Source organism: Monodelphis domestica, chromosome 1, assembly GCF_027887165.1.
Source record: "Monodelphis domestica isolate mMonDom1 chromosome 1, mMonDom1.pri, whole genome shotgun sequence".
Lineage (NCBI taxonomy): Eukaryota > Metazoa > Chordata > Mammalia > Didelphimorphia > Didelphidae > Monodelphis > Monodelphis domestica.
The window spans coordinates 759,784,670-759,812,144 of record NC_077227.1 but is presented as its reverse complement, the minus strand read 5'-3'; the positions used below and the strand labels follow the sequence as shown (position 1 = coordinate 759,812,144).

At 46.4% G+C, this 27,475-nt stretch overlaps 1 protein-coding gene across 10 annotated transcripts; it reads left to right on the top strand.

The window, feature by feature from the left end:
• The first annotated feature begins 399 nt into the window (after positions 1 to 399).
• LOC100618165 (zinc finger protein 420-like) lies at positions 400 to 24,737 on the top strand. 10 transcript variants are annotated; one of them, XM_056825108.1, is made up of 8 exons: positions 400 to 640; positions 4,581 to 4,632; positions 8,775 to 8,878; positions 9,374 to 9,624; positions 12,150 to 12,276; positions 12,926 to 13,099; positions 13,241 to 13,336; positions 24,451 to 24,737. In XM_056825108.1, the coding sequence occupies exons 4-8, from the start codon at positions 9,532 to 9,534 to the stop codon at positions 24,498 to 24,500; spliced, it is 540 nt and encodes a 179-aa protein (XP_056681086.1). In that variant the 5' UTR covers positions 400 to 640; positions 4,581 to 4,632; positions 8,775 to 8,878; positions 9,374 to 9,531; the 3' UTR covers positions 24,501 to 24,737. The 10 variants fall into 10 exon arrangements, with proteins under 10 accessions (XP_056681086.1, XP_056681087.1, XP_007477969.2 ...); XM_007477907.3 differs by lacking the exon at positions 24,451 to 24,737 and adding an exon at positions 16,477 to 19,166 and having other exon boundaries at positions 418 to 640; XM_056825109.1 differs by lacking the exon at positions 12,926 to 13,099 and having other exon boundaries at positions 410 to 640.
• Positions 24,738 to 27,475: the final 2,738 nt, after the last annotated feature.

The following is a 27,475-nucleotide window of genomic DNA, read 5'->3' as shown; positions in this document are numbered from 1 at the left end:
GTCCATACAGGGCCCGGCTGGGTTGTTCCTCCAAAGGCTCCGCCTGCCGGGAGAGTCTTCCTGGGAAGCCCCAGCAGTGCCGGCCCTGGGCGGAGCGGGGGCGGGGCTTTAGTGAGTGAGGGGGGAGGGGCGGGGAGAGGGCGGGGCCTCAGTAAATTAGGAGGAATGGCGGGGAGGGGCGGGGGCGGAGCAGGCCCGCAGGATGTGTAGAGGAAGGAGGGCGCGGGAGGGGGGAGGCGGGGTTAACACTGGGAGGCTGGAAATGGAGGTGCCGGAGGAGGGGACAGGGGAAGGGCCAGTCCCAAGTGGAAGGGTGGGGCGGGGGCAGGGCCTCAGCACTTGAGGAGGAATAAAGGGGAGGGGTGGGGGCGGGACCTTGGTGAGTGAGGAGGAAGGAAGGAAGGGGCGGGCCCGCAGCTTGTGCAGGGAATGAAATGGGGGGGGAGGCGGGGCCCACACTGGAGGCCCAAAAGGGATTTGCCGGAGGGTTAGCTCCAGGCCTGGAGCAGGCGGCGCGGAGAGCTCTGGGAAGCAGGAAGTGAAGTGGCTCCTCCTCCCTCCTCCTCCAATTCCAAAGATTTTCTTGTTTTGGCCCCTTAACGGGCCGTAGAACTCCCTCCGCGCTGCGCCTCAAGCCTCGGTAATTATTGCGTGGAGCCGGGGGACAGCGGAAAAGGGGGGCCGGAGGCAGAGGAGCCGGGTTCCCGCGGGGGGAGGGCGGGAGGCGGAGGACGTTTCTCCCCGCCCCCAGGGTACAGCCACAAGCAGTGTTTGGGCCCTTAGGCTTGACTGAGTTCGAATTCTGCCGGTACGAGTCCCTCCTGGCCCGACCCCCTCCCACCTGTGCTTCCTGGAGCCCAAATCTTGGAGCCCCGCCCCTCCCCCCACACCCTGGGACGCTGCAGCTGGGCGGGGCTGGCTGGGGCCGGAAAGGAAGTCGGGCCACAGCAAAACGTGGCTGGCAGGACAGGGGTTCGAATTGCCTGCGAGGTAGCTGTATCCCCGGACCTGCTCTGGTCTCTCCCAGGGGTCGACTGTGGCCTCCGGCTTCCCCTTCAGGATCTTCTTTCATATTAAAAGGACCGGCCTGGAGGGGGTGTTCTGGGAGGGGGCGGAGCAATACCGGATGCAGTTTTATGCGCCCTGTCAGGACCCAGGAGTCCTGCCTTCCAGCTCAGGCTAAACAGGAAATAATAACCAGAGAGAGGGCGGAGAGTGAAGAGGAGTTCAGGAGGGCTTCCTGGAGGAGGCGAGATTGTCCTTTGGCCTCTAAGGAAGCTGGGAGGGCAGTGGTGTGAGGGGGTTAGGGTTAAGGGACAGCCAGAGAAGGTGCTCCTGGCCAAGAGGCTGGTGTGTCCTGGGGCAGAGGGGGTGGCAGGAAGGAGGGGGAGGGGCCATTAGGGCTGGGAGACCAAAGAGCATCCTGGGAAATTTGATGGGGGGGGCAAAGGGAGGAGGAGGGCCTTCCCCACAGAGAGGACTGCCCTCTGGCAAAGGGAGCCCAGGGGAGAGTGCCAGGCCTGCTGTGAGGAGGTCCTGGGTTCCAGTGTGGCCTCAGACCCTTCCTGTGCTCTTGGGGGCTCCGTTTTTGTCTCTGAACCCTAAGCCTGGCCTGGCCCCCTGGAGCACTGGGAGGGACCCCCATGACCCTCCCCCAGCCCAATGGGACTTCCAGCAGGCACTTGAGGACTTCTGGGATGGGAGAGCTCCAGGGGTCCTGCTGCACCTTCCCCTCCCTCCAGAGCAGGGCTTTGGCTTTGGGCCAGTTTGTTGTCAGATTTGGCCCACCTTGGCCTTTTGGCCACATGTAGGCCCTGTTCCTGGTTCTCCCCCTCTGTGAGATTTAAAATGGTTGAGGTCTTAAACTGTAGTGATTAAAATAGTGGAAGATATAACTTGTGATAGATATAAGAGAGGGTGAGTAAATTTGACCACAGAAATATGTTTCACTACAGTGTCTTGGGTTTAAAATCTATATAAGGTGGTCGCCAGGGAAATATTCCCAGTGATTCAAATACCCAAGTTAATTGGGTTTTATAGAGATTTTAATTAACAATACAATGAGTAATCAAAGAGAGAGAGAGAGAGAGAGAGAGAGAGAGAGAGAGAGAGGGAGAGAGAGGGAGAGAGGGGGAGAGAGAGAGAGAGAGAGCAAGAAAGGAATAAGTATGAAGGGCCTCAAGCCAACATGGCCTAGACCTGAGTCTTAAGAGGAAAGATCAGTCAGTCCTTAATCACTCACCACAAGATCTGTCTAAGCAAGAATTCTAATGACACCAGGCCAGCAGCATCTCAGCTGCTTTCACCAGCTCCCTCCTCCATCTGAATGCTTCAGAATGACCCCCAGCTCTTCCCTGAGCTCTTATTTTTAAGGGCAAAATCTCCTCTGTCACCTCCCCTAAGTCCTTACATCTACCAATCACTGTAGATGTTTCTAAAGGACTGCCCAATCTTAGTCCACACCTAAGAAGGTGTGGATTTTTGAGTAATTCACACCAGGAAAGCTCTGAGTAAGTTTTCCAGTTCTTTGTTCCTTGTAAGTTCACAAGTTGCTTGACCTTTATAGGTACTTAGCTTAAGAAAAGTCTGGGTTTAAGTACTTTTCATTGTTCAGAAAAGAGTTTACAACTTGATCTTCCCTTAGGGCAGACCCAGGTAGGTAAAGTAGAGTTCTCACATTCCTGATCTAAGTAGAGTTCACTGCCCAAATGGGGAATGGTCTTAATCCAATCTTATAAAGTAGGGTCTGGGAAATTTTAAGGTTTACACCTCCCCTTCCTTCCACCACCCTGTCCCTCCTCCCCCTCACTGATCCCCCTTCACCTGCCTGATTCTCCTGAGACGGCTCCAACCCCCCCCATAACCCCCAGATGGCCCCTCGTTCTAGGCCTCACATTCCCTCAGCCCCTACCCCCATGGGGGCCTTGCTCTTCCCCAGGAACTCTCTGCTGCTCCACCTCCCTCAGGCTGTATTTAGGCAGTATCAGGGGTAAAATTTAGGGTTGGACTGAATATACTTTTAGTTGGCCGCCAGGGATTTGAATTCTAAATCCCAGTGAAACACTCAAGTCAGAATGGAAATTTATGGTGGTTTATTTACAATAGAAGGAAGAAATTAGGGATGAGAGAGAGAGAAGGGGAGGAAAGCTGCTCCGGCCTGGTCTGAGCCCGGCAGGACATCAGAGGCCAGTGATTCCAGAAGCCAAGGAAAGGGAATGAGCCTTCTCACTCGCCCTGGGGTCACCAAAGGGAAGCAGTCTGAGGTCTCCCGCTGAGCTCCTCCACAGTCAAGTTCCACTGCCCATCCTCTCACAGGAAGTGATGTGCAATATAAAGGCAGTTCTTTACATCACTTCCTGGGTCTCACATGTACCAATGGTGGCTTAAGCTTGGCTTAGGACAGCCCAGAGAGTCAGTCAGTTGTTTCTGATTTGTCACTTGCTAGCACACGCTGGTCATAGGTCATCCTCCCCTACAGTTAATCCTTAGGTGGGGGTGTATATATTCCTGGTTGCTAGAATTCTCAAGACTAAGCAGGGTGGAGTAAATCTGAAATTCATATCTGAATTCAAATCTGAATTCAATCAAATTCAAATTCAAATCTGAAAGTCAGAGAGGAAGGGAGGGCAGGGGGAGGGTCCCCAGGATGGTGGGGGAGGGGGGCTCTCTCCTGCCCAGCCTGGTGGGGGGGGGTGGCCCAGGGGGAATCCCATGGGGAGTGGTCTAGGAATTCCTGACCCAGGTGTCCTGGCCTCCAGCTCCTACTTAAAAATTCCTCTGTGCTGCCCTCTTTGAGGATCCCTGAGCTCTGCCTTCCCATCCCAGGGCCCCCCCCCCATGAGCCAAAACCCTTTCCTGGCCCCCTTCTTTGCCCCCCTGGCCCTTGGGCTCCCTGGCTCCAGTTTCCTTTAGGGATTCTCAGCCTCAACTGGGCCAGAGGGTCCCTGGCATCCTCCCCAGCCTCTAGGGAGACCCCAGCACCCCTTCCTGCTGTTCCCCCAGGCTCAGCTGCCCCCAGGAGCACTCGAGTCTCCCCAGGGTGTTGCCCTCCTTGCCAGGAGCTCTGTTGGACTTCCCTACTCTGTCTGGGTCCCTCCCATGGTGGTGGGGGTCTGGGGGAGGGGCTCAGCTGCCCCCCAGACTCTCTTCTCCTCCCAGGCTCTCCCCTGAGGGCAGGCCTGGCCCTGGGGGCCTCCTGTGGAGCAGCCTCGGACCTGGGAAGAGGAGGGAAAACCTGCCCCTCTGGGTGCCTTCTCCCTCCCAGCTCAGGCTGCAGAGGCCCCGGCCTGGCCGCAGAGGGGATGGGCTGAGCCAGAGCCATTGGCCAGAGAGGGAGCCCTGAGGCAGAGAGGATGATGGGAAAGAGGGAGGGGGACGGGGGGGGGGGGTGCCAGGAGGGGCTCCAGGCCCCCTCAGGCTGCTCAGAGGGCAGTGCAGGGAGGCCTGGTGGGCAGAGCTGTGGCTGGAGCTCCATTCAGGGGCCCTAAAGGGGGGGCAGGACCGTGAGGAGGGAGAGGAGGCCGGGAAAGCCGGGGGAGCTTCATGGGGGACTCACTGGGGCTGCTTTGCTGCCTCCACAGGGAGCCTGGAGTGCCCAGGATGGCCCTGCAGACAGACAGACTCCCAGCCCAGGTAAGTGCATTCTGGCCCCCCAGGGGAGCCTGTTGGCGGGACGGTCGGGGTCCCTGCCAGGGACAGCCAGAATCCTGTGGGAGCCCCCGAGAGCCCCCCTTGGCTGTTGTATCCACCCCAGAGGGTGACCCCCCTTACCTTCTGCTGAGCCCCCTGACCCAGAGGGAGTCCCAGGAGTTGGGGGGAGCCCAGGAAGGGCCTCACACAGAAATGGGGCCTTTTTGTCAGGAGAGGAGCTTGAGGGCTCTCGAGCAGAGCCAGCAGCTGCCTCAGGCCTTCTCTGGGCAGTAGATTCCTCCCTGCTCTAGTCCTTCCCTGCTGGGTCAGGCTGGAGAGAAAGGGGCAACTTCCTGACGTTCTGGGAGTTTTCTGTACATGTAGGGTTGGGGGGTCCTGAGGGAGACGTTCTGGGCTTGTCCCGAAGGCTCAGGGACAAAGAATGGGGCACAGACAGCCTGGAGGGCTTCGAGGTCTGCTAAAATCTGCTTTCAGCAGTCTGTGTAACAGTGCTCTGGGGTGAACGTTCTTATTCTACTCATTTCACTGTTGGGGAAACTGAGGCAAGCAGAGGTTAAGGTTCTCTTTGGATGTTTTACTGTTTTAAGGAATTGAGCTTTTCCACTTTTTTGGTAATTTAATCTATCTGGAGATGGAATAAGCATTTGGGTCCTTGAACTGCAAAGTAAAACACCTCTGAGGCACCCTCTCATGGCTGCCCATTTGGCCACTGTGCCAGCACAGGCAAAAGAAAGTGATCACTTTGCAGATATGTGAACGCTGGTACGCTCATGCATTCCACGGTACTTCCTGTCACTTCCCCCACTTTGGGGCTGTCACCCACTTTAGTCAGTGGCTTGTGACCTCCCTTACTTAGTGTTCAGTAAAGGTGTTTTAGTTTTTTATTTGATTAGCTAAAAATAGGAAACAGGAGAGTTAATGCTATCTTCACATGCCAGAGAGAGAACTGATGGACTCTGAGCTCAGACCAAAATGTGATTCCTTTTTTCCTTCCTTTCATTTTCTTTGGTTTGAGATTTCTTCCACAAATGACTAATCAGGGGACATATTTTACGTGGTTGCTCAGTAAAGTCTGATCAGATTGTTCGCTCTCTCAGGGAGGAGGAAGGGAGGGGCGGAGACTATTTGGAACTCAAATAAAAAAATGATAGAATTAATTTTTGCCTGTAATTGGGGAGAAAATAGAATGTTATTCTACATCATCTCCCTGTCACTGTGAGGTGTGTCTGAGCTGTCTCTTCCCTTCTGATCCTGTGATCTTTCACATTAAGCTCACATTTCCTTAAACCCTCTCCAGTAGAGGATGGTGTAGGCTTATGCTCTGAGCCCCATTTCCTGCCAGTTTTCTTCGCAGCTTTTACCAAATAAGGAATATTCTCCCAAATCGCTGGTTTGCCCCTTGACAGGAGGGACTTCCTTTAGCCTGTCCCATTGCTTTATCTCCTTCTTGTCCTACCAGAACCCCAGATTTAGGATGACAGCTGGCTTGTGCCCTGCTCTGAGCTCTGGCCGTGCTGCTCCCCAGCTATCCTGGCTCCTTTTCACCATTTTCCCTGCTATGGCCGATCTTTTGTTGGGCATTACATGATGTGAGCCTCTTCCTGCCTGGCTGGGAAACTGGCCCGCCTGTGCCTGCTGCTTAGCTGAGCTGAGGTTGACCAGAAGCACAGTCAGATCCTAAGCCTGCTGGAAGGAGTTTTCTCCTCCTTGTCGGTCTCAGGCCCTCCCTGGGTCTCATCTGCAAACTGGGTCCGTATTGATCCATCAGTTCTGGCTTCCTGGTTCTTTTCATTGCTCACAGCTATTGGGAAGGAGTCGGACCCCTTTCAGGGAACTTCCTCCGTCCCTCTTCCCCATCCCGACTTGGCCCTTCCCTAATCTTTTCTCCAGTTAGAAAGCAGACGACCCCACACTGGATTGTTTCCTTTGCCTTCATTGGTCTGATTTAATTCATCTCTTTGAAGGTAGGTCAGTCTCTTCCCCTGATGTTGAGGTCCAGCACAGGAAAGCGCCTGGTCCGTATTGGCCAGGCAGTCGTCAGCCGTTAGTAAGTGGATGTGCTCCGAAGAGCAGAGCTTTGAGATTCCGCAGACCTTTCAGCTTTCACTGGTCACAGTTAAGCTCTCCATATTCTACATTGGCCTGGAAATCTGGTCCCTGGGTCAAAGCTCTCCCCGTGCTCCAAATGATACACTGGACACCCACCCCCCCCCCCAGGACAGGTAGACTGCAGGCACCAAGTCTCTGCCCTCCGTGTGAGTCCTCGTCTCCCTTTACCCAAAGGAACCTTCATCAGTGGAACCTCCTTCCATGTCAGGGTAGGCCTCCTTCCTCTGTCCATCTTCTCAGGCTTTGTCTTCTCCTCCAGACATCATCTCCTGATGCTCTTCTCTTTCTGATACTGTAAGAGACACCTCCTCAATCCTGTCTGCAGCCTTTCATGCTTTTGGCCTTCTCTCTCTTCCTGATAATCTCTCTAGGGTTTTAGGGCACAACTGTCTGTCTCCTGGTTTAGCTCCTACTTCTCTGACCTGTGATTCTGTGTCTTCTCTGCTGGTTACTCCTTTAGATCTTGTAACAGTGGGGTGAGGGTGAAGGAGTTCCTCCAGCCCTGTCTTTGGCCCTCTACTCTTCTCCATCTGGACTTCTTTACTTGGTGATCTCATCAGCTACGTGGGATGGAAGCACCATCTCTTTGCTGATGAGTCTCAGATCTACATTCCCAATCTCTGTGTTGACTTCCCGTCTTTCATCTCAAATTTCCTTACAGGGATTTCACACTAGGTGACCAGGAGACATCTTGAGCTCCGTGTGTTCCAAACACATTGTTCTCTCTCACCTAGTGTGAATCTTAAAATTTCTCAGACTCTACCTTACAACATTTGGTTAAGACCATTCCCCATTTTAAACAATGGAGGTACTTAGTCAGGAATGTATGCGAGAACTTTACATTACTCCACCCATACTTAGACAATGCCTTAGGGGGAGACAAAGTTGTAAACTCTTTACTGATCAATGAAAAGTACTTAACCCATACCTAAAGTAAGGCAAAAGCCCTTAAGCTGGGTCAATACAAAAAGGTGCTAAGTACCTATGAAGGTCAGGCAACTTGCAAACTTGCAAGGGACAAGCTTAACAAAAGAGGTGTCAAGTTTTAGTCTACTCAGGTGTGAATTAAGAATGGTCTGTCCTGTTAAAACATCTACTGTGGTAGATGTGAAAACTTAGGGGGGGTGACATAGGAGAAAATTCTCTTTAAAAGGAGGTCAGAAGGCCTCTGAACTGAATTCAGCTATGGAGCTGAATTGAAGGCTGGTCTCTCTCTCGGTGGCTGAAAGAAAATTCAGCCTTGGAAGCTGAAGTGGAGCTTCCTGAGCTAAACTGGAGGGTCTCTGAACACTAGTTTTGCTTAGAAGGATCTTGTGGTGAGTGATTAAAGACTGACTGATCTCTCTCTTAAGGCTGGCCTAGCCCTTTTCTCATTATTTCCTCTTACGCTCGCTCTCCCTTTCATTAATTCCTTAATTTGTATTAATTAAAATCTCCATAAAACCCAGCTGACTTGGGTGTTTCATATTTGGGAATTTTTCCCATGGCGACCACTTTATTTTAATATAAAATCAAGACACTGTCTTGAAACCATATTTTTGCAGTCAACCACTCTTTTAACTGTTACACTAGACCCCACCTTCTCTGTAGCTGTTTCCTCCTTGTCCCTCTGACCCTAAACCAAGGAATCTCCCTTGACTCCTCACTGTCCCTTGCCCCCGTATCCAATATGGTGCCAGGACCAGTCAGTTTCACCTTTGCAGCATCTCTCCAATGTGTCCCCTTCTGTCCTGTGTCACTGTTGGAGGCCCACATCACCTCCCTCCTGCTCTATTAAGAAAATGTGCTGCTGGGTCTGTCTGCCACAAGGCTCTCCCCACTCCAAGGCCTCTTCCATTCTCCCACCAGAGTGATTTTCCTACAGATGAGTTCTGATCATGTCACTCTTGTACTCCAGAAACCGCAGTGGCTTCCTATTCCCTCTAGGATCAAATGGAAAACATTCTGTTTGGTGTTCAAAGCCCTCTTTCTTGTTTTCTTTTATGTTAATCCCTGACCTTTATTCTTGCATCTAGGGACCCTGGCCTCCTGGATTCCTTCAGCTGCAAACTTTAGAAAAAATCCCTTACTTTTCGGGCTTAGAATTGATTGTAAGCTTCTGTTGTGAGGCAGAAGGCAGGTAAGAGCTAGGCAAGTGGGGGTAAGTGGCTTACCCAGAGCCACATGGGTACAAAGTGTCAGAGGTCATGTTTGAACCCAGGACCTGTCTGTAGTTTTAGTTCTGTATTCACTGGCCCAAAATGGAAGAGGTTTTTTTTTTTTTTAACCCTTCCACTTTAGAATCATTTCTAAAATAGAGGGCTAGGCAGTCAGAGTTAAGTGACTTACTCAGCATCACACAGCTAGGAAGTGACTGAGGTCACATTTGAACCCAGGTCTTCCTGACTCCAGATATGACGCTCTAGGCACCGGGTGATCTGGCTGGGTCTAGTTCCAGGCATTTTCAATGGCTTCACCTCATGTCTGGAATAGTTTTCCTCCACCTTTCAGATCACTGATCCCTTTAAACTTCCTGTAAGTCACAACTAAAGACCAAAAACTCTACAGGAAACCTTCCCTCGTCCCTCTTAGTCCGAGTGCCTTCATTCTTTCCATTCTTCCCTACTTCTTCTAGACAGAGCTTGCTTTGTGTCTGTGTATCGTCTTCCTCCCTCACTGGACTATGAGCTCCTGGAGGGCAAGGACTGTCTTCAGCCTCTTGGGGAATGGCCAGAAGTGCAGAAGAGGTGCTGAATGTAGAGGGGACGGAAATGACAGTTTCTGGTCCTTGACATGCCTTGGCTGTATCCCTGTCTTCTCGGTGTCTGCCTCCTCTTCTCCCCGGTGGTCCTGCAGCCCAACACAAGCAGCATCCTTCTGGAGCAGGTGGGAGGCCACAGGATTCTTCCCATGATGCCCTCTGTCTTGGCCTTCACCTTGAGCCTTCCTGAGTTTCCTCCTTCCTCCATTTCTCCTCTGTAGTTTTTAAAAGGAGCCTCTTTCTGCTCTCTGATGTTCTGCTACTGTTGTCTTCAGTAATTCACTCCTCCTGCATTTCTGCTGCTCGGGGTGTTCAAGACCCAAACGACCTCTTCCCTTCCCGGGTCTCTTCCTAAACATACTGCAGACTCCTCTTCATTAGTGAACATCCACTGTTGTGCTCAACATTGTGAAGCTCCAATTTTAGGTGTTGGGAGGGAAATTTAATCAGAGGGTAAACTGAGGCAGGCCTTGTAAAATGGAGATTTGAACCCTAGATTTCAGTCCCCAGAAGTCCTTGGTATTTCCCAGAATTCCCTGTAATCTCAGCTGAGCCTCCACCTGGGCAAGATCACAATTAGTATTTTAACTGGCAGCAACGCCTACCTCGGCGACCTCTTCCTCTCTCAGGCATGCAATGATGTGGTAAGTAAGCTAAGCACCGGCACTCTGAATGGGCTAATCAGCCCTAGGCACTTGGTTTTCTTATCTTGTATTTTCTTATTCCTTGATTTCTACTAATCATTAAAAACCTCAAAATAGAACACTTTTATTACTGGAGACTGAATTTAATTTTTACAGCCTCGAAGGAAGACAAGCAGTATCAGTAAAGGGGCTCAGGCTTGCCTCCGTCAGTGCTCTAAACCCCAAGCACAAGGCTAGGTCTCTTGGATAGGTTTGGTATAGCACAGAGCAAGGGACAGTGACTGAGTGGAATCATCAATCATAAGGGCCAGCAGTGCCCCAGGCCTCAGACTAAGAAGCGATTCTGGTGAGAGTCCAGTGCGAGGTCAGGACCCAACTTTGGGCAGCAGCCAGACATGTCTGAGATGGGATGGGGGCAGAGAAAGACCAGAGCTGACTCCCTGGGGCTCGCCTGAGTCTTCCAAGGTCAGCTAATGCCTCGAAATGAGGCTAGAACTGCGATGGAAGTGCCCAAGAGCTGCATTCTGTGCTTCACCTATTACAGGCTGGCTGAGTGAGGAGCCGAGGCAGGAGGCAGAGAAGCAGGACTCGGGCAGTTACCAGACAAAAACAAGTTCCTAGTAAATAGGATCAATAAGTAAATGATCCGAGATCAGCTCAGCCTTCTCCGAGGATGGGTCGCCTGGGCTGCCTCCTGAGTCCCCGAGCCCTGTGGAGCACCTTCTCTCCTTTCTGGTGCCTTCCACAGTGTCAGGAGTAAAGACTGATCTGGGGGCTCATTACCAGATTGATGAACATTTATTAGTGGGGTGGGGGGAGAAGGGGGAAGAGAGAGAGACAGAGGCAGATGGAGAGACAGAGACAGAGAGAGATCTTAGCCTTTCTAGATCTCATTCTCAATTCAGCTTGCTTAGGACTTGCTACAGATCAAAAGATCAGGAAAGCTCAGAGACAAACTTCCAGTCCAGAGAGCTAATTAGTTCCAGGGGAGGAGGGTACAAAAGCCTCCTCTCCTTCCCTCATCTGCCTTTTACCTTCCCAGCTCCCCCCTCTATAGCTTGGGCTCCGGCAAGTTTGTGACTCTTGTAACAAGTAGTAATAAGGGACTATATTGATTGGTAATTGATAACTAACATCAGGCTGTTACTTTCTTCCTCCCTTCCTCCCTTTTCCTCCCCTCCTCTCTTCCTTCTTCTCTCTTCTTCTTTTAAATCAACTCAGGGGTGAGTTTATGATGTTTCAAATGAATTACTTTTTCTCTTCTCTGTCTTAAACAAAAGGGGTTTATTGGAGAAGACAGGGAAGGATAAGGAAAGAGGATTTGGGGGTTTCCCTATCACTAGGATGAGTCTTAGATTGGAGGATGGTGGAATATAGTTCAATTGAGAGAAATGGCTGGTAGGTCTGGAAGTTTAGTCACCATCACCAACAGAGCAGGTCAGAGACAGACAGAGCTGGACTTTGTCCTTTCTTCAGACTTCAAAACGAGAGACCCCCTCCTTTCTGTCGTCAAGGTTAAAGACACAACCCTTCAGTTGGCCTGTTCCTTTCTTCCAACTGCTTCTCCCAGCAACATTCCAAATCAGAATATTCTCATTTGATTGACAGCTCATCACTCAGCTGCTCCTGTCATTTTTTTGCATGCTTTTCTAAGCTCTCTCTCTTCCACACTGTCACACTGATGCTGGCTGTCCTGAGACACAGCAACAGGGCCACAGACATGTGACTGACTCCTACATCCCATCACTGGGGCCCTTGGGATCCAAGCTGCCCTGGAGGTCCCCTAGAGATTTGCCTTCCCACAACAGAAACTCCTCAGCTTCCTTCAGGAGCATCCTGGGCTCTTACAGACTCAGCTTCTACTGCTGGTTCTGACACTGACAATGGGCGGGACTTTGGGCCCCTCCCTTCTCTGTGGGTCAGTTTCCTCCTGTAACTGACTAGAGGTGGGCTCTTCCTTGTGATGTGACTTTCAGCCTTCTGTGCTCTGACTTGGGCTCTTCTAGGAGGTGGTGACATTCCGGGATGTGGCTGTGGACTTCACCCGGGAGGAGTGGCGCCTCTTGTCCCCTCCCCAAAAGGAGCTGTACAAGGTGGTGATGCTGGAGAATGCCCGGAACCTCTTCTCTGTGGGTAAGGAGCCTCTCCCTGCTGCCTCAGTCTGCCATCCAAGGGAATGTCGCCCTCAGCAGTAGGAAGGGTTGGGAGCAGTTTTCAGTCAGGAGGAAGGGACGAGGGCTGGTATGGGGAGTCCCCGAGTCAGGGCCCTCCTGCTGCCTGGTTCTCCTGTAAAAGGACTTTGTATTGTGTAATGGGACCTTGTGGCCTAGGCCCTTTTAGTGCTCCTGAAGTCTGAGATCAAATGCATGTTAGAGAATCTCAGACATGGAAATAATGTCAGAACTGATTCTGTCTTGCCTTTCCCTCTCCCAGAATTGTTTCTCCCAAACCAATCTGGGAAAACTGTTCAGGAAGGTTTTCCTCCCACCCTCTTTCCCTCCAGGGTGGTTCTACTACTAGGGATCTTTTTCTCTTTAACCAGCATAAACGCATAGCTCATAGCTTCTAGGTGTCCCCAGGAGACATGGTTTGTCCTTCGTCTTCCTTCCTACTGCCCTAAGCCTCCTGAAGAGTCAGTGAGGAAGGGAGGGAAGGAATGAAGTGTTTATAACTACCTGCTCTAGGCCCAGGGCTCTGCCAAGGGTTTTCTCTGTAATGTTATGGCACTTCTTCCTCATCTTCATCTTCCTAATTCAGTGACACAATTATCCCCATTTTACAGATGAGGAAATAGATTCGATTAAATGGCTTGTCCTGAGGCACCCACATAGGAGTTTAGGAGTTTCTTCCAGAATTTACCAGAACAGGATGTGGAAGGGGGGCTGTTCATTCAAGATCCCCCAGCAGGGTAACAGGCACATCCTACCCTGGACTCCTGAATTACAGACACTGAGAGGTGAGGGGTGAAGGCAAACTCCTGTGGGAACCCCATGGACAATCTCTGAGTGGAGTCACTGGACTCCCCAACCTTTCCCTAAAGATAACTCAGTGATGAGCTTCTCTGCATTCTTCTTCCTAACTGATTCCCCGTACCCAGGGCTTCCAGCTCCCCCAGAAGATGTGCTTTCTTCTTTGGAGCAGAGGGAAGCCCCATGGATGCTGGAACAAGAAGGCCCAAGGAGCTCGTGCCCAGGTAAAGGAGGGGAAGAGAGCCAAGGTGACCAGAGGTTTCTGTGTGCTCTGGTGAAGCCAGGGCTAGATTTGGGGGAGGAGGAGGCCCCAACTTGGAATTCTTTTTCAGAGGTTTTAGTAGGAGCTCCCTGGACAAATCACTGAGCCTCAGTTTCCCCATCTGTAAGATGAGGCTGTTGGACTCCATTTCCTATCAGCTCCTTTCAAGGGATCCATCTATGACCTTCTTAAGAAGTCAGTGTTTGGGACCGAAGTGTCTGGAAGTCTTCAGGGGCCAGAAGTTTTTAGTATCCAGAAACATATATGAGGACTTGTTCTGTGCTGGGTCCTGGGCTAAGTTATAAGGGACATAAAGGGCTGCAGTAGGCATCCCTTGCCCTCATGTAGTTCACCCTCTGCTGGAGCAGATAGCATGCCAACAGTTCTGTGGAAGCCTTCTAGATCCCAGCTCCAGGGCAGCCAGTCACGAGAGGGAAGGCTCTGAAGGGAAGTAGGACTAGAGAGGTCTAATGGGGGGAGGTGGCCTGGGCCTTTAGGAGAGTTAGACTGAGGATTCTGGGGGAAAGAATAGCAGAGAAAACAAGGGAAAAGCACCTTCACAACTCACTGCAAATGGCCAACTCTAGCAGTTTAACCCTGAACTGGAGGACACACATTGAACAGTATCTCATGGCGATGAAGAGATCAAGTGAATGTGTTTGGAGCATATGGGAAAAATGGTTTATTGGTTTCCAGAGGAACCGAGTAATTGACTCCTTAGGGTGGGAAAAGCTGAACATGAAGAACAATGGGAGCTCTGCAGGGAGGAACAGATATTCATAGATGGGGGATGAGATGGGCTTCTTTTTCTTTGCCCATAGAAAGAGATTTTCTTTAGCTAGAAGAATGGCCTTTTCCTCTGATCCTAACATCAAAAAAGAAAAGGAGGCAGCTGAACTGGGTAAGATGTGTAGGATAAGAGAGCTCTACAGAAAGGTCCAGCTTTTGTTCAGAGAACTATGAGGCCAGGTATTCAGCTCAGAAAGTGATGTAGGTGGAGGGAGGCAACCATGAGAGAGAGTTGGAGACCAGGGAAATATTTGGAAGGCTTGTGTGATGGGTGGCAAAGGGAATCCACTAGAGAGACATCACAGGATTGCCTTGCCATGGTGAGGACCCAGCTGAGGTTAGGGAGCCTCAATGTAGAATGGAACCAGGCAGCTGGTTTCCTGATTTTCCTTCTCTCTATTGACCTGTAGCCCATGAGCAGGAGTGAAGACTGCTGCCTTCTTTGGAAGTGATCCAAGGCTAAGCTTTCCCTAAATCGTCAGCCCAGGGTCTTTCCTCATCTCTAGGGCTCAGTATTTGTCCTATTCTTGGACAATCATTTGACCACAACACCTCACTTTAGGGAGATGAGGACTAGAGAGAAGCTTCTAGGATCTTCAGGATTGGGTCTGTTTTAGTTCCAAAGGAATTACGCTTGGCTAGTGTCAAATGAGGATGTGAGAGAAACATTAGGCTGAGGCCAGAGCATGCATTTGCCTTCTAGGAGAGAGACCAGAATACAAGGATCCTGGTAAAGGTTGGGCCTGACATAAGCCCTGGGACCAGTCAGTAAATATGTATTAAATAATCAGTATGTTCCAGGAACCGTGCTAAGACATGAGCATATAAAGGAAGGAAAACACCAATCTGGAGCTCACAATCCAGAACCCAGCCATGGAGGTGGTTTAGAAAAAAGCAGCTGATCCTGAATCTCTGAGATGATCCAGGGAGAAAGGAGTGTTGGCGAATGGAAATGCATTTAATTGAACAGGGAAATCAGGAACTAGAGGAGTGAAGAGAATGACAGTTTAAGGAGAAAAGCAATCAAAGGAGGAAACAATCCAAATTCTAATGCTAATAATGAACATCACCATTTGCATATGGCCCCTAGTATGCCTCATAGGAACCCTCAAAGTCACTTGATATTATTATGTCCATGTTATAGTTGAGGATCCTGAGACCAACAGAGCTCCTGTGACTTGCCCAGGCTTCAAAGTCCTAGGAAGTTTCTGTGGTACAATGAGAATGCACCACCACCTGTATTGGGATTTTAAAGAAAAGTGTCATCAAAATGCCAGCATTTATATAAGGTCAGAAATAGGAAGAGAATTGTACGAGCTTTCTTGCCCATTTCCCTACAAAAGGATCATGGACTCAACTTACTGTATGAGACATTTTTAAACATGGAAAATGCCATGTTTTTGTTTAAATTATATTTAGTAGAAGGACTTTATTTTTGTGAAAAGAGGCATTTAAAGAAAAGTAATGGGGGGCAGTTGGGTGGCCCAGTGAATTGAGAGCCAGCCTCAGAAATGGGAGGTCCTAAGTTCAAATGTGACATCAGACAATTCCTAGCTACACGTCCTAGTGTGACCCTGGGCAAGTCACAACCTCCATTGATTGCCTAGCCCTTACAACTCTTCTTCCTTAGAACCAATACCTACCATTGGTTCTAAGATGAAAGCTAAGGGTTGTTTTGTTTTGTTTTTTAATTAATGGCTGCTGTCAAAAAGTAGGGAACAGGACAAAATCTTATGCAAAGAAGAGTGCTGAATTTCTTCATCTGATCTCAGATACTGGAACAAAAAATAAGGTTGAAATTACATAATGCTTACAGAGAAGCTAGGTGATGAAATCATAGGAATATTTAGTCTACATGCACCCAGTAGTGCCATACCTAGGAAGAGGATTGAATGTATAAACAATGAAAATGAAAACCAAAAGATTGAAAGTGAGTACTCTAGTACTATGAACAGAGAATGCCCAGTCTCAAGATTTGGTCTTAGCTGCCAGGATTTCAGGTCGTCACTCATCAAGGTTTTTTGAGGTCATGGTCTAAGTTAGGAATGTAACAACAGTAGCCTATCCAAAATCCAAGATTTATTATGAAGAGCCATTGAGATCACATGGGATGCTCTTTGTTATTCAAATTGTTTTTTAGTTTTGAAGTGATGGCATTTTCAAAGGATGGATTATGCCCATTTACATTTGAAGATTTTTTTCTTACCTGAGGAAAAAGGATATTAAGCAGTTTATATTCTGACAGTGGAGGAAAGGAGATAGTTATATATGTGTGTATGTCACTATATATGTTTTACTGTTTGTTTCTCTTAGAAGGAGAGATCAGGTCTCAAATGAAGTCAAATCCAACAGATATGAGCCTTCCTGTGGAAAAAATAGACCAACATAGATTCATGAGTGATGGTCCTGATAACTTTACTTTCAGAGAATTCTGTGTTGCATCTCGAAATTCATCTCATATTGAACATCAAAGAATGCACACTGAGGAAAAATCTAGTGAAAGTAATCATTGTGGAAAGACTTTTATGCGCAGGGCCAGTCTTGCTGGACATCAGAGAGTCCACACTGGGGAGAAACCTTATGAATGCAAGCAATGTGGAAAGACATTCACAGATAACTCTAATCTTGCTAAACATCAGAGAATCCACACTGGGGAGAAACCTTATGAATGCAAGTATTGTGGAAAGACATTCTGTCGGAGCTCCAGTCTTGCTGTACATGAGAGAGTCCACACTGGGGAGAAACCTTATGAATGCAAGCAGTGTGGAAAGACATTCCGTCATAGCTCCTCTCTTGCTGTACATCAGAGAATCCACACTGGAGAGAAACCTTATGAATGCAAGCAGTGTGGAAACACATTCATTTGTAGCTCCAGCCTTGCTGTACATGAGAGAGTTCATACTGGGGAGAAACCCTATCAATGTAAGGAGTGTGGGAAGATATTCAAACAGTGTTCCACTCTTGCTGTACATCAAAGAATGCATACTGGCGACAGACCTTATAAATGCAAGCAATGTGGAAAGACATTCAGTCAGAGTTCATATCTTGCTGTACATCGGAAAATCCATAGTGGGCAGAAACCTTACAAATGCAAGCATTGTGGAAAGACATTCAGTTTGAGCTCCTATCTTGCTGTACATGAGAGGGTCCACACTGGGGAGAAACCTTATGAATGCAAGCAGTGTGGGAAAACATTCAGTCGAAGCTCCAGTCTTGCTCCACATGAGAGAGTCCACACTGGGGAGAAACCTTATAAATGTAAGGAATGTGGAAAAACATTCAGTCAGAGCTCATATCTTGCTGTGCATCAGAGAATCCACACTGGGGAGAAACCTTATGAATGCAAGCAGTGTGGAAACACATTCAGTTGCAGCTCTAGTCTTGCTGTACATGAGAGAGTCCACACTGGGGAGAGACCTTATGAATGCAAGCAATGTGGAAAGACATTCTGTCAGAGCTCTGAGCTTGCTGTTCATCATAGAATCCACACTGGAGAGAAACCTTATGAATGTAAGCAGTGTGGAAAGACTTTCAGGCTGAGCTCCCAACTTTCTGTACATGAGAGAGTCCACACTGGGGAGAAGCCTTATGAATGCAAACAGTGTGGAAAGACTTTCAGACTGAACTCTGACCTTGTTGTACATAATAGAATCCACACTGGGGAGAAACCTTATGAATGCAGGCAATGTGGGAAGATATTCAGTCAAAGGTCCACTCTTGCTGTACACCATAGAATCCACACTGGGGAGAAACCTTATGAATGCAAGCAGTGTGGAAAAACATTCAGTCGCAGCTCCAGTCTTGGTAGACATGAGAGAATCCACACTGGCGAGAAACCTTATCAATGCATGCACTGTGGAAAGACATTCAGTAGGAACTCCAATCTTGCTGTTCATCAGAGAATCCACACTGGAGAAGAACCTTAAGAATAGAAGCTATGAAGAAATTTGTTAAATTGCAGCTCTAGTGTTATTGTTGGAATGAAATTTACCCTTCCCTCTTTCTGGTTCATCATACCTTATGTGAGCCTGAACTTGACTCAGGGGTGATTGTTGCATGATTCAAACCATTAGATAAGGATAGAATGGCAGCAGGAAAAGTAAAACTAGAGCCATGAGATCACAGGATGGGGGTAGGGAGATGCCCCCTGGGCTGCCCAAGCAACATAGAAAGCCATGATTGGCTCCTGAGATGAAATGAGTATTAGTGGGCAGAGAATAGCTTTGATAAACTGAGGCAAGAGCAGATATTGAAGCTCTTCCCTTTCAGTTTTATGCTGGCTGGACTTCCTTGTGAGCATGGCTAGGGCAACCTTATGGTGGCCACAGAATAGCAAGCTAAAGGAGCAGTGAGTCAAATATATCTCCTATTTTTCTATCTTTTCCCCCTACTACCCTTAGACTAAACAAAATTAATTCAGTGTTAGTCTCATAAATTCCCGTCTTATACATCATAGAAACCAGACATTCACACTGAGCTCTCATCTTGCTCAAAATCAGGTAAATTCAATCTACTATGTCATTAACTCTCCTAAGTTTAGGTCCAGATGGGCATATCATTTAGAACTAACATGATCCCACAAGAAAATTAAGGGAGGGTGGAAGTTTACCTTTCTGATCAACTCATTAACAAGAGGAGGAGTTAGGATCAAATAATATCTAGATACAATCATGAGGTATAAAGTAGCTAATTTTTATTATTAAATTCAAAACTAATGCAACCAAGATTGAAAATGGAAAGAAGTAATCATTTGTTTTACAACAGTATGTCCAACTAAATACTTCAACTTTTAAGGATTCTAACCTATTCTTGAATGCCTTTATTTCATGGCACCTGGATCTAAAGAGTTAATTTAGGAAGGAAGTAATGTCTTTGTTCTATAGAAGTCATTTGTAAATAGCATCATTTATTCTATAAGATTTTCCAAAATATTCCTCTAAGAGAAAAATTGAGATAATATTGTAGGTTTCAAATATGAAATAAAATTATTAATGTCCCAGTGACTTCTGTTCAGTTGAATGCATTATCAAAATGATTATCTTACATAGAAAATCACCATGCATCTATTAACTTGACATTATGGACTCAGAGGGCAGTGCAACATAACTGATACAATTAAATTTATTTCTACAATTTCTAAACCTATGACTTGTGTATCACATCTCAAACCTGTTTTGCATTAAGATCTGTGCTACATATGTGGTGAAAATTTATCACCAGTACAGAACTCCAAGCTAAATACATTTGTTGTGAGGAGGCCAGACTCCCAGTAAAGACATACCCTGTTCAAGATCAAGAGTAGAGACTGAGCTTTAGGAGATGACCTTTTCTTTGCCAAGAAATCTGATGATTTCTTGTGACAGGAAATGCAGTCATAATTAAGATAGGATGGATACAAAATCATTGATATGGGCATCTTAATGATGCAAGTATGCTGATTAACCTGGTAAGTGTAAAAACTTTGCACTACTCAAGTCAGGGTATTGGTGTTTTTACTGATGATTGTGGTGGAATAATAGGAGTCAGCAATTCTGGTTAAGTGATATGTGAAAATGAGAATCACTCCACCTCCTGTGTTACTTGTCTTGTTCTACAAATAAGACCATCTTTCCACTTTGTCTGACAATCTTGTTATACATCCACAAGGAGTGAGGTAGGATTTGTGGAAACTCCTGGGTTATAGGCTTATGGTCAGGATGTAAATAAAATTTGATAGCACCCAAAAGTTTAATTTTCTTAGGTAATTTTTATAAAGCAAGCTATATCATTTGACTATGAAATCAAAACTAATGAATTTTTAGTAAAAGTAATCAAAGGCTAATACTGTTATAATCACAAAAGGGACAAAGGGGTTTCACACTCACATGCAAGGTCAAATATAATTACCTTTATAGGGAAATGTGAATTAAAGTGCTCCTATATTATAATTTATTTAAAGACAGTTTGATCAAATCTATGTTCATCCTTATAAATGGTACCCTACAGAATCTTCAAGAGACATTTGCTTTCAGCACCTCAAATGATAGGGACCTCTACTTTCAGATTAGTCTGCTGCCTAGAGTTTATGGATATCTACTTGCTCAGTAGTAGGGTCTGAGTCCTGGACATGAAAGGGAAAGAGGAAGGTGTTGAAGAGGTGGGAAAAGCAGAGCCCCAGAAATGGGCATGGGTAGTGGCCTAGGTAGAATTGAAGCCCTGGATCAGAATTGAAGGCCTGAGGAAGAACAAGACCTAGGACCCTCAGTAGGAAAACTCTTGAGAGTTTTAGGGATCAGGAGAAACTTCTCAGAAAGTGAAATGCTACCTGAAAAGATTGAATCCAAAAGGTGGAAGTGAGCATGGAGGACATTTCCAAGCAGTGGAGACAACTAAGAAAAAGGCAGTTATAAGATTGAGCTCCTTGACAAAGAATCATCCTGGAGGCCAGTGTTACTGGGTCAGAAACAGAAGTGTTGAAGAATCTCAGCCCAAGAATGGGAGACTCAAATTCAGTTCAATCTGTAAGAAAAGAATTTTATCTGAAGAAGTAGTTTATGGTCATATAGTAACTGGTGGAATAATCTGGAGGCTAATCAGGTAGCCTCAGGGCTGACGGACAAGTCCAGGGGATGGTAGAGTAACCTTTTTTAACCTGATTGTATAGAGTAGCAGTTCTGTTCTACAGTGGTAGCTTCATGTATGGAGTAGCAGCTACAACTACAGCTTTCCAGCTCTGGGTTATGGTTGGCATATTGATTAGGGCCAGTGTGAATCTTAAAATTTCTCAGACTCTACCTTGGAACATTTAGTTAAGGCTATTCCCCATTTAAACAATGGAGGTACTTGATCAGGAATGTATTGGGAACTCTAACATTACTCCACCCATACTTAGGCATACTTTAGGGGAAGATAAAGTTGTAAACTCCTTACTGAACAATGAAAAAGTCCTCAACCCATACTTGTAGCGAGGCAAAAGCCCTTAAGCTAGGTCTATTTTTAGATCTAATACAAAAGGGTTCTAAGTACCTATGAAGGTTAAATTAATCACTAAAAGGGCAAGCTTAGCAAAGAGATGTGAGTGACTCAGAAGTTTTAGTCTACCCAGAGAAGGTGATAACAAGATGTGAATTAAGAATGGTCAGTCCTTTGGAAAACATCTACTGTGATTGGTAGATGTGAAAATTTAGGGGAGTTGACATAGGAGAAAATTCTCTTTAAAAGGAGGTCAGGAACTGAGAGTCAGCTTAGGAAGCTGAATTGGAGTCTCTCGGTGGCTGAACTTAGTTGAGCTCAGGAGCTGAACTGGAGGGTCTCTCTGAACACTAGAGTTTTGCTTGGAAGGATCTTGTGGTGAGTGATTAAAGACTTAGTTTTCTCTCTTAAGGAGAAAGGCCTAGGCACTATTTCCTCTTACTCTCTCTCTCTCTCTCTCCTTTTCCTTAATTCCTTAATGTGTATTAATTAAAATCTCCATAAAACCCAGATGACTTGGGTATTTCATATTTGGGAATTTTCCCCATGGCGATGACTTTATTTTTAATATAAAATCAAGACACTAAAATTTTATCTTTGCAGTTTTGGCAATTCAAAGTCTTAAATCCATATTTTCACGGTCACAGTTTATGGCAACCACTCTTGTCTGTAACACCAGGGAACTTGTCATCTCCCATTTCAGAGAAATCTTCACCTCTCCTGAAAATCCTGGAAAGGAGCATGGCCAAATTCAGGTGCAGGTGTAATTTAAGTTGTGATGTCATGGAAAATAAGGAGCATGTGCAAATTTGGGGGTTTCTGCTGGAATGCTAGTCCCCAGTTTGCAAGCCCCTTGTTCTACATTGTCCACCTTATCATCATTGATCAATGTGGGAGAGGTCTCCCTGTCCTGGAATGAGAACATGGGGTGGGAGATGTGGCACAGTGGAGGACTGCTATAGGTAGTTAATGATGTTCCAATTCTAAGAACAATATGAATACTTAAAACCAATGAGGCACATAACTGAAGTCCAGAATAGAATATTACAGATCTTGCACACAAAGTTGGTAAAAACTATCTGCAATTCATGTTTGACCAATGCTGAAACTACAGATTTTGTAGTTGATGTTTAACCAGTTTTAACTAGTGATAAATGCCAGATTTCAGATTTTGAGGGTTCCTTTCATCACTGCTCCTCAGTGCCTACGATGAGCCCACATCAGAGTGAAAGATAAAAACTGGAAAGGGGGTTGAATTCCCTATAAAGAAGGGCAGCACTTGGCATGTAGAAGCAGTCAAAAATCTTGAGGTCCTAACCCAGGTTACCATTGGAGGAAAGGGACCTGGGGGGAATCCCACAAGAAGGAGGGGATTTGGGGGACCAAGATTGATGCTGGAAGGAGGTTTCTTGCCTTACTCGGGATTGTCCAGAAAGCCAGCAGAGAGATCAACCCTGAAAAACAACTTTGAAGCTTCTTAGCTTATGACTTTCTGCTGCCTGTCATTGTCCTCAACTTCTGAAGAGAGATTTTGGTCCTGCCAGACTCGAGGGGCCTCAAACTCAATGGCCTCTGAGCCAAACCCCAAAACCCCTACAGCTCCTGCCTTTTCCCTGTCCTGATCCTTTAGTACATTAATTGAATTTATAATATAGCTGGGGAGGTGAGGAGAATTTCTGGGTTGCCCTAAAGCTCCCAGAAAGAAGAATCTTGCAGGGTTCGGCTATAGGGAACCTCTTACCTCAAAACTGACCCCCCTACTCCCAAATACCTTGAGTTTAGTAAATACATTTTAATCTGCAGTCAGATTGAAGAAAGAGAATTTGTTCAAGGAGTATTGAGGGAGCCAATTCCCTGAGGGTACTGATCAGTCATTGCACAATGCTGTTCAGGTTTGTGTACCTGGGTGACCTGTGCTTGGGTATTTGGGGGGTACCCCCATCATCATTCAATAGGGGAGACTTCCTTTCAACTTACCAACACCGGCCCAACTCGGGATTCCCATTTCCCCAAGATATTCCACTGTTACCACAGCCCAGTAGAAGAGAGTGAGAGAGTACAACAGGAGTCATTCCACCTTGACTCCTTCCTTTCCTCACACATCTGACTATCAGTAACAGTTCCCTCAAGACCAATTATTACTGATTGGCAACCTCTGTCTATGCCTCCTTGCTGAGTGGAGATTCAAGTATTACACAATACATCTATCTCACAACTTGCAGAACAGAATCAAAGAATTGCAAGAGCTGGGAACTTAGTTCAGGCTGGACCAATAGATTCTACAAGCATGTTTACATTCGGGTGACACTGAGTATATTAAGAATTTTACTAGGACTGGTGCCAACTGAGGCCCTTTGGATATTTTGCTCACAACACAGGTGTAAAGGTTGCCAGTAAAGATTCCTGGCTCCATTGTGTGGGAAGGAAATCACTTAAAAGACTGATATATATTAATTTAAGGTCGCCAAGGAATTCAGCTATGTAATTCCTTAATGAAAACTCAAGTCAGCAGTCAACCTTTTATGGAGTTTAATTACAAACAGGAGGAAGAAAGCTATTAGAGAGAGAGAGAGAGAGAGAGAGAGAGAGAGAGAGAGAGAGAGAGAGAGAGAGAGAGAGAGAGAGAGAGAAAGGGGAGAGAAGGGAATAGGGCTTAAATACCCCCTCTGTTTAGGCTGGGCCAAGAGCCCAAGCCCTTAGATAGCTGAGGCAAAGAAAAGAGATCAGTCCCTATCACTCACGTGACCAAAATGGAGAAACAGTCTCAGGGGCCTCCACCTCCAGCTTCCTTCAGAGCAAGCTTCTCAGAGCACAACCTCTCAGAGCAAAACCTCTCCAACCCCTTCTAGCCCTCAGACCCTGCTATCTTTAAGGAAACCATCCAAGTTCCCTCCCCTCAGTTCTCACAGCTACCAATCACTGTCCATGTCTTCCCTGTGCCAATGGTGGCTCTAGCTTAACCCAGGACCGCCCAGAGGTCTGTGGCTTTGCACATGTCTGTTGAAGGTCATATTCTCAAATAATTAAATCTTGATCTATGCTGCAGCCCTTCCTAAATCCTGTTAGGACTGAGTAGGGTGGAGATTGTATCAATTCTAAAATCAATCATGACTCAAAGAACTTCCTGTTCTATGCTTAAGCATAGGTCAAAGCCCTTTCCATTGTTTAGCAAAATGTTTCTGTCCTAAAGTAATCTTAAGAAGGGAGGAGGAGGAACCTCCCATGCCAATGGGGTTCACATTCCAATAGAGTTCCCACTATCAGTAGGAAATTTTTCAAGTATGCAATTTCCCAATGGTGAAATTTCCAACATTTATAAGTCTAAGAATTTTTAAGGTTTACAATTGCTTGCACGTGAAGAAGATTTCATCAGAAGAGGTGGTTGAAGCAGTCTGCAGGTGAAGTTGGTAAGAAGAGGAAGAGGACAAGAAAAATCACAGCAACACAAGGAGCAACAAAAACAACTGCAACAACACATGGACAATGGACTTACTACTGACAAGATTGCTTAAGAACAAGGAACTGTTTGAAAAAACACATTACAATAGCATTGTTATAATCTGTAATAATTAAAATACTGGAAGACATAAACTGTGGCAGATTAAAGAGTGTTTTGGCTTAAATTGTGACCGCAGAAAATATGTTTTCAAGACAGTGTCTTGTTTTTAAATCAAATATAAGGTGGTCGCCAGGGAAAGATTCCCAATTATTAAATATACCCAAGTCAGCTGGGTTTTATAGAGATTTCAATTAATACAAATGAGGAATTAATGAAAGAGAGAGAGAGAGAAAAAGGAAATAATGAGAAAAAGATAGGTCAGCCCAGGCCCAAGCCCAAGCCCTAAGAGAGAGATCAGTCAGTCCATTATCCACTCACCACAAGATTTGTCCAAGCAAGGATTCTAGTGTTCAAAGAGACACCAGTTCGGCTTTGGCTAGCTGCCATCTCCAGAAAGAGTTCCTCTGAGAGAGTCTTGAGACTGTCTCCCAAGGCAGGTTTTCCTCTCCTTTTAAAGGGAATTTTTCTCCTATGTCACCTCCCCTAAGTTCCCACATCTACCAATCACAATAGACGTTTTCCAAAGGACAGACCATTCTTAATTCACACCTAAGAAGGCTTGAACTTTTGATTAAGTTCACACCTGAAAAACCTCTGAGTAAGTTTCTCACCTCTTTGCTGCTTGTAAATTCATAAGTTGCCTGACCTTTATAGGTACTTAGCACCCTTTTGTATTAGATCTAAAAATAGGCACAGCTTAAGAACTTTTACCTTACTATAAGTATGGGTTTAAGTACTTTTCATTGTTCAGCAAGGAGTTTATTCCCCTAAAGCAGGCTTAAGTAGGGGTGGAGTAGAGGTCTCACATTCCTGATCTAAGTTCCTTCATTGTTTAAATGGGGAATGGTCTTAACCAAACCTTATGAAGTAGGGTCTGAGAAATTTTAAGGTTCATAAATCACAATTGGGGGGACAAAATTTGCAACATTCTGTAAGAGCAACAATCAAGTATAGTGACTGGCAGCATACGATTTGTTAGTGGACTGAAGCCGGTTAAAAGAAGGAAAAACAGTATGGGATGCTCCATTTGAAGAAATCAGAAACAATGAGTGGTTTGTATGATAGAATTAGATTTGGTAATTGGTAAGTATGAACACTTTAGCAGATAGGCCTAGTTATTATTATCACACACACACACACACCATATCACATACAAAGAATTTAGTTTGGGACTCCCGGGTAAACAAGACTGCAATCTAGACACAAATCACTTCCTCTCCCCGGCACAGAACAAAATAGACTACCTCAAATGAGCACAAAAATCATCTTTGGAAGAACGGAGGGTCTCTCCAGTACCCCACAGAAACGAAGGTATGTGGGGTTTGAACATTGCCACACTATAAGGAGGAAAAGCTTGCACAAAAAATGTGAACTGAGCCGCCCTTTCCCCCACCAACCTCCCCCACTGAACCAGAGTAGGGGATCAGAAAACTCACCGGGACAGCAAGTGAGTGAGGAATGTCTCTGGGGTGGGGGGGCACATCAGGGTCCTTGGGATCTAAAGACTGCTAGGAAAAGACCTCTCAGGGTGGTTTCATGGGAGACCCTGTGCACTGCAGAGCACACAGATGGTGGGGGCCCCTGCAGACTGTGAACAGTGAGGAGTCTCGAGAGTCTGTAAAAACTGCCTAAGGCCAAAGCGTTGCCCCTCGCTGTAATGTGGGGGGGGGGGGGAGCCAAGCTTCCTGGAAACTGACAGGGAATACCAGAGATCCACCCCTCAGAGTGGTTTTACAGGAGATTCCTGCGCACCGGTGAGAAGAGATCACAGAGCACGAGGGCGCACTGAGATGGGGGAGGGCACACGAACAAACCACACAGAGGCTGGGAAGAACTAGTCTGAGGCAACCTAAATCCACAGAAAACCCGCCCATATCACCCAGACCTCGGACCAAAAGGAAAGGGGAAAATAACCACCAAAGGGATGGCTCACATGGCCCAAAATCAAGCCTCCAAGAAGAACGGGAAAAAAGTGACTATCAAAAACTTTTATGGTGGGAGTACCCAAGGAAAAGAGAAAAGGATAAAATTCAAACAAAATCAAAACATGCCCCCCAAAATGGAAATTATCCACAAGCTCTGGAAGAACTCAAATTGGAGCTTATCCAAAAGATGGAAACATTCTGGAAAGAAAAATGGGGAAAAACCCAGACAGAGGTCAGCAGTCTGATTGACAAGACATCACAATTGGAGAAAGAATTGGAAGCCTCTTACAAAAGGGTAGACAAAGCTGAAAAACAAATCCAGTCCCTAAAGACCAGAAATAAGCAACTGGAAGACAGTGAGCTTGCAAAACAGCAAGAATTAATAAAGCAAAGCCAAAAAAAAAATTAATGAATTAGAAGAAAACATAAAATATCTCACTGACAAGGTGACAGACCAGGAAAACAGAGGAAGGAGAGACAACCTGAAAATCATTGGTCTGCCCGAAAAACCAGATATAAACAAAAATCTCGATGCTATACTACAGGAGATTATAGAAGAAAATTTCCCACATGTTCTGGAACAAGGGGGCAAAATAGAAATAGAAAGGGTTCATAGAACACTCTGTATATTAAATCCCCAAAAGACAACCCCCAGGAATGTAATCGCCAAATTCAAGAGCTTCCAAGCTAAGGATAAAATCTTACAAGAAGCCAAGAAGAGGAGCTTCAGATATAGAGGGGCCCCCATAGGGATTACACATGACTTAGCAGCTAACATGCTAAGAGATCACAAAGCATGGAACACAATATTTAGAAAGGCAAGAGAGCTGGGTCTCCAACCAAGAATCAACTACCCATCAAAACTGACTATATACTT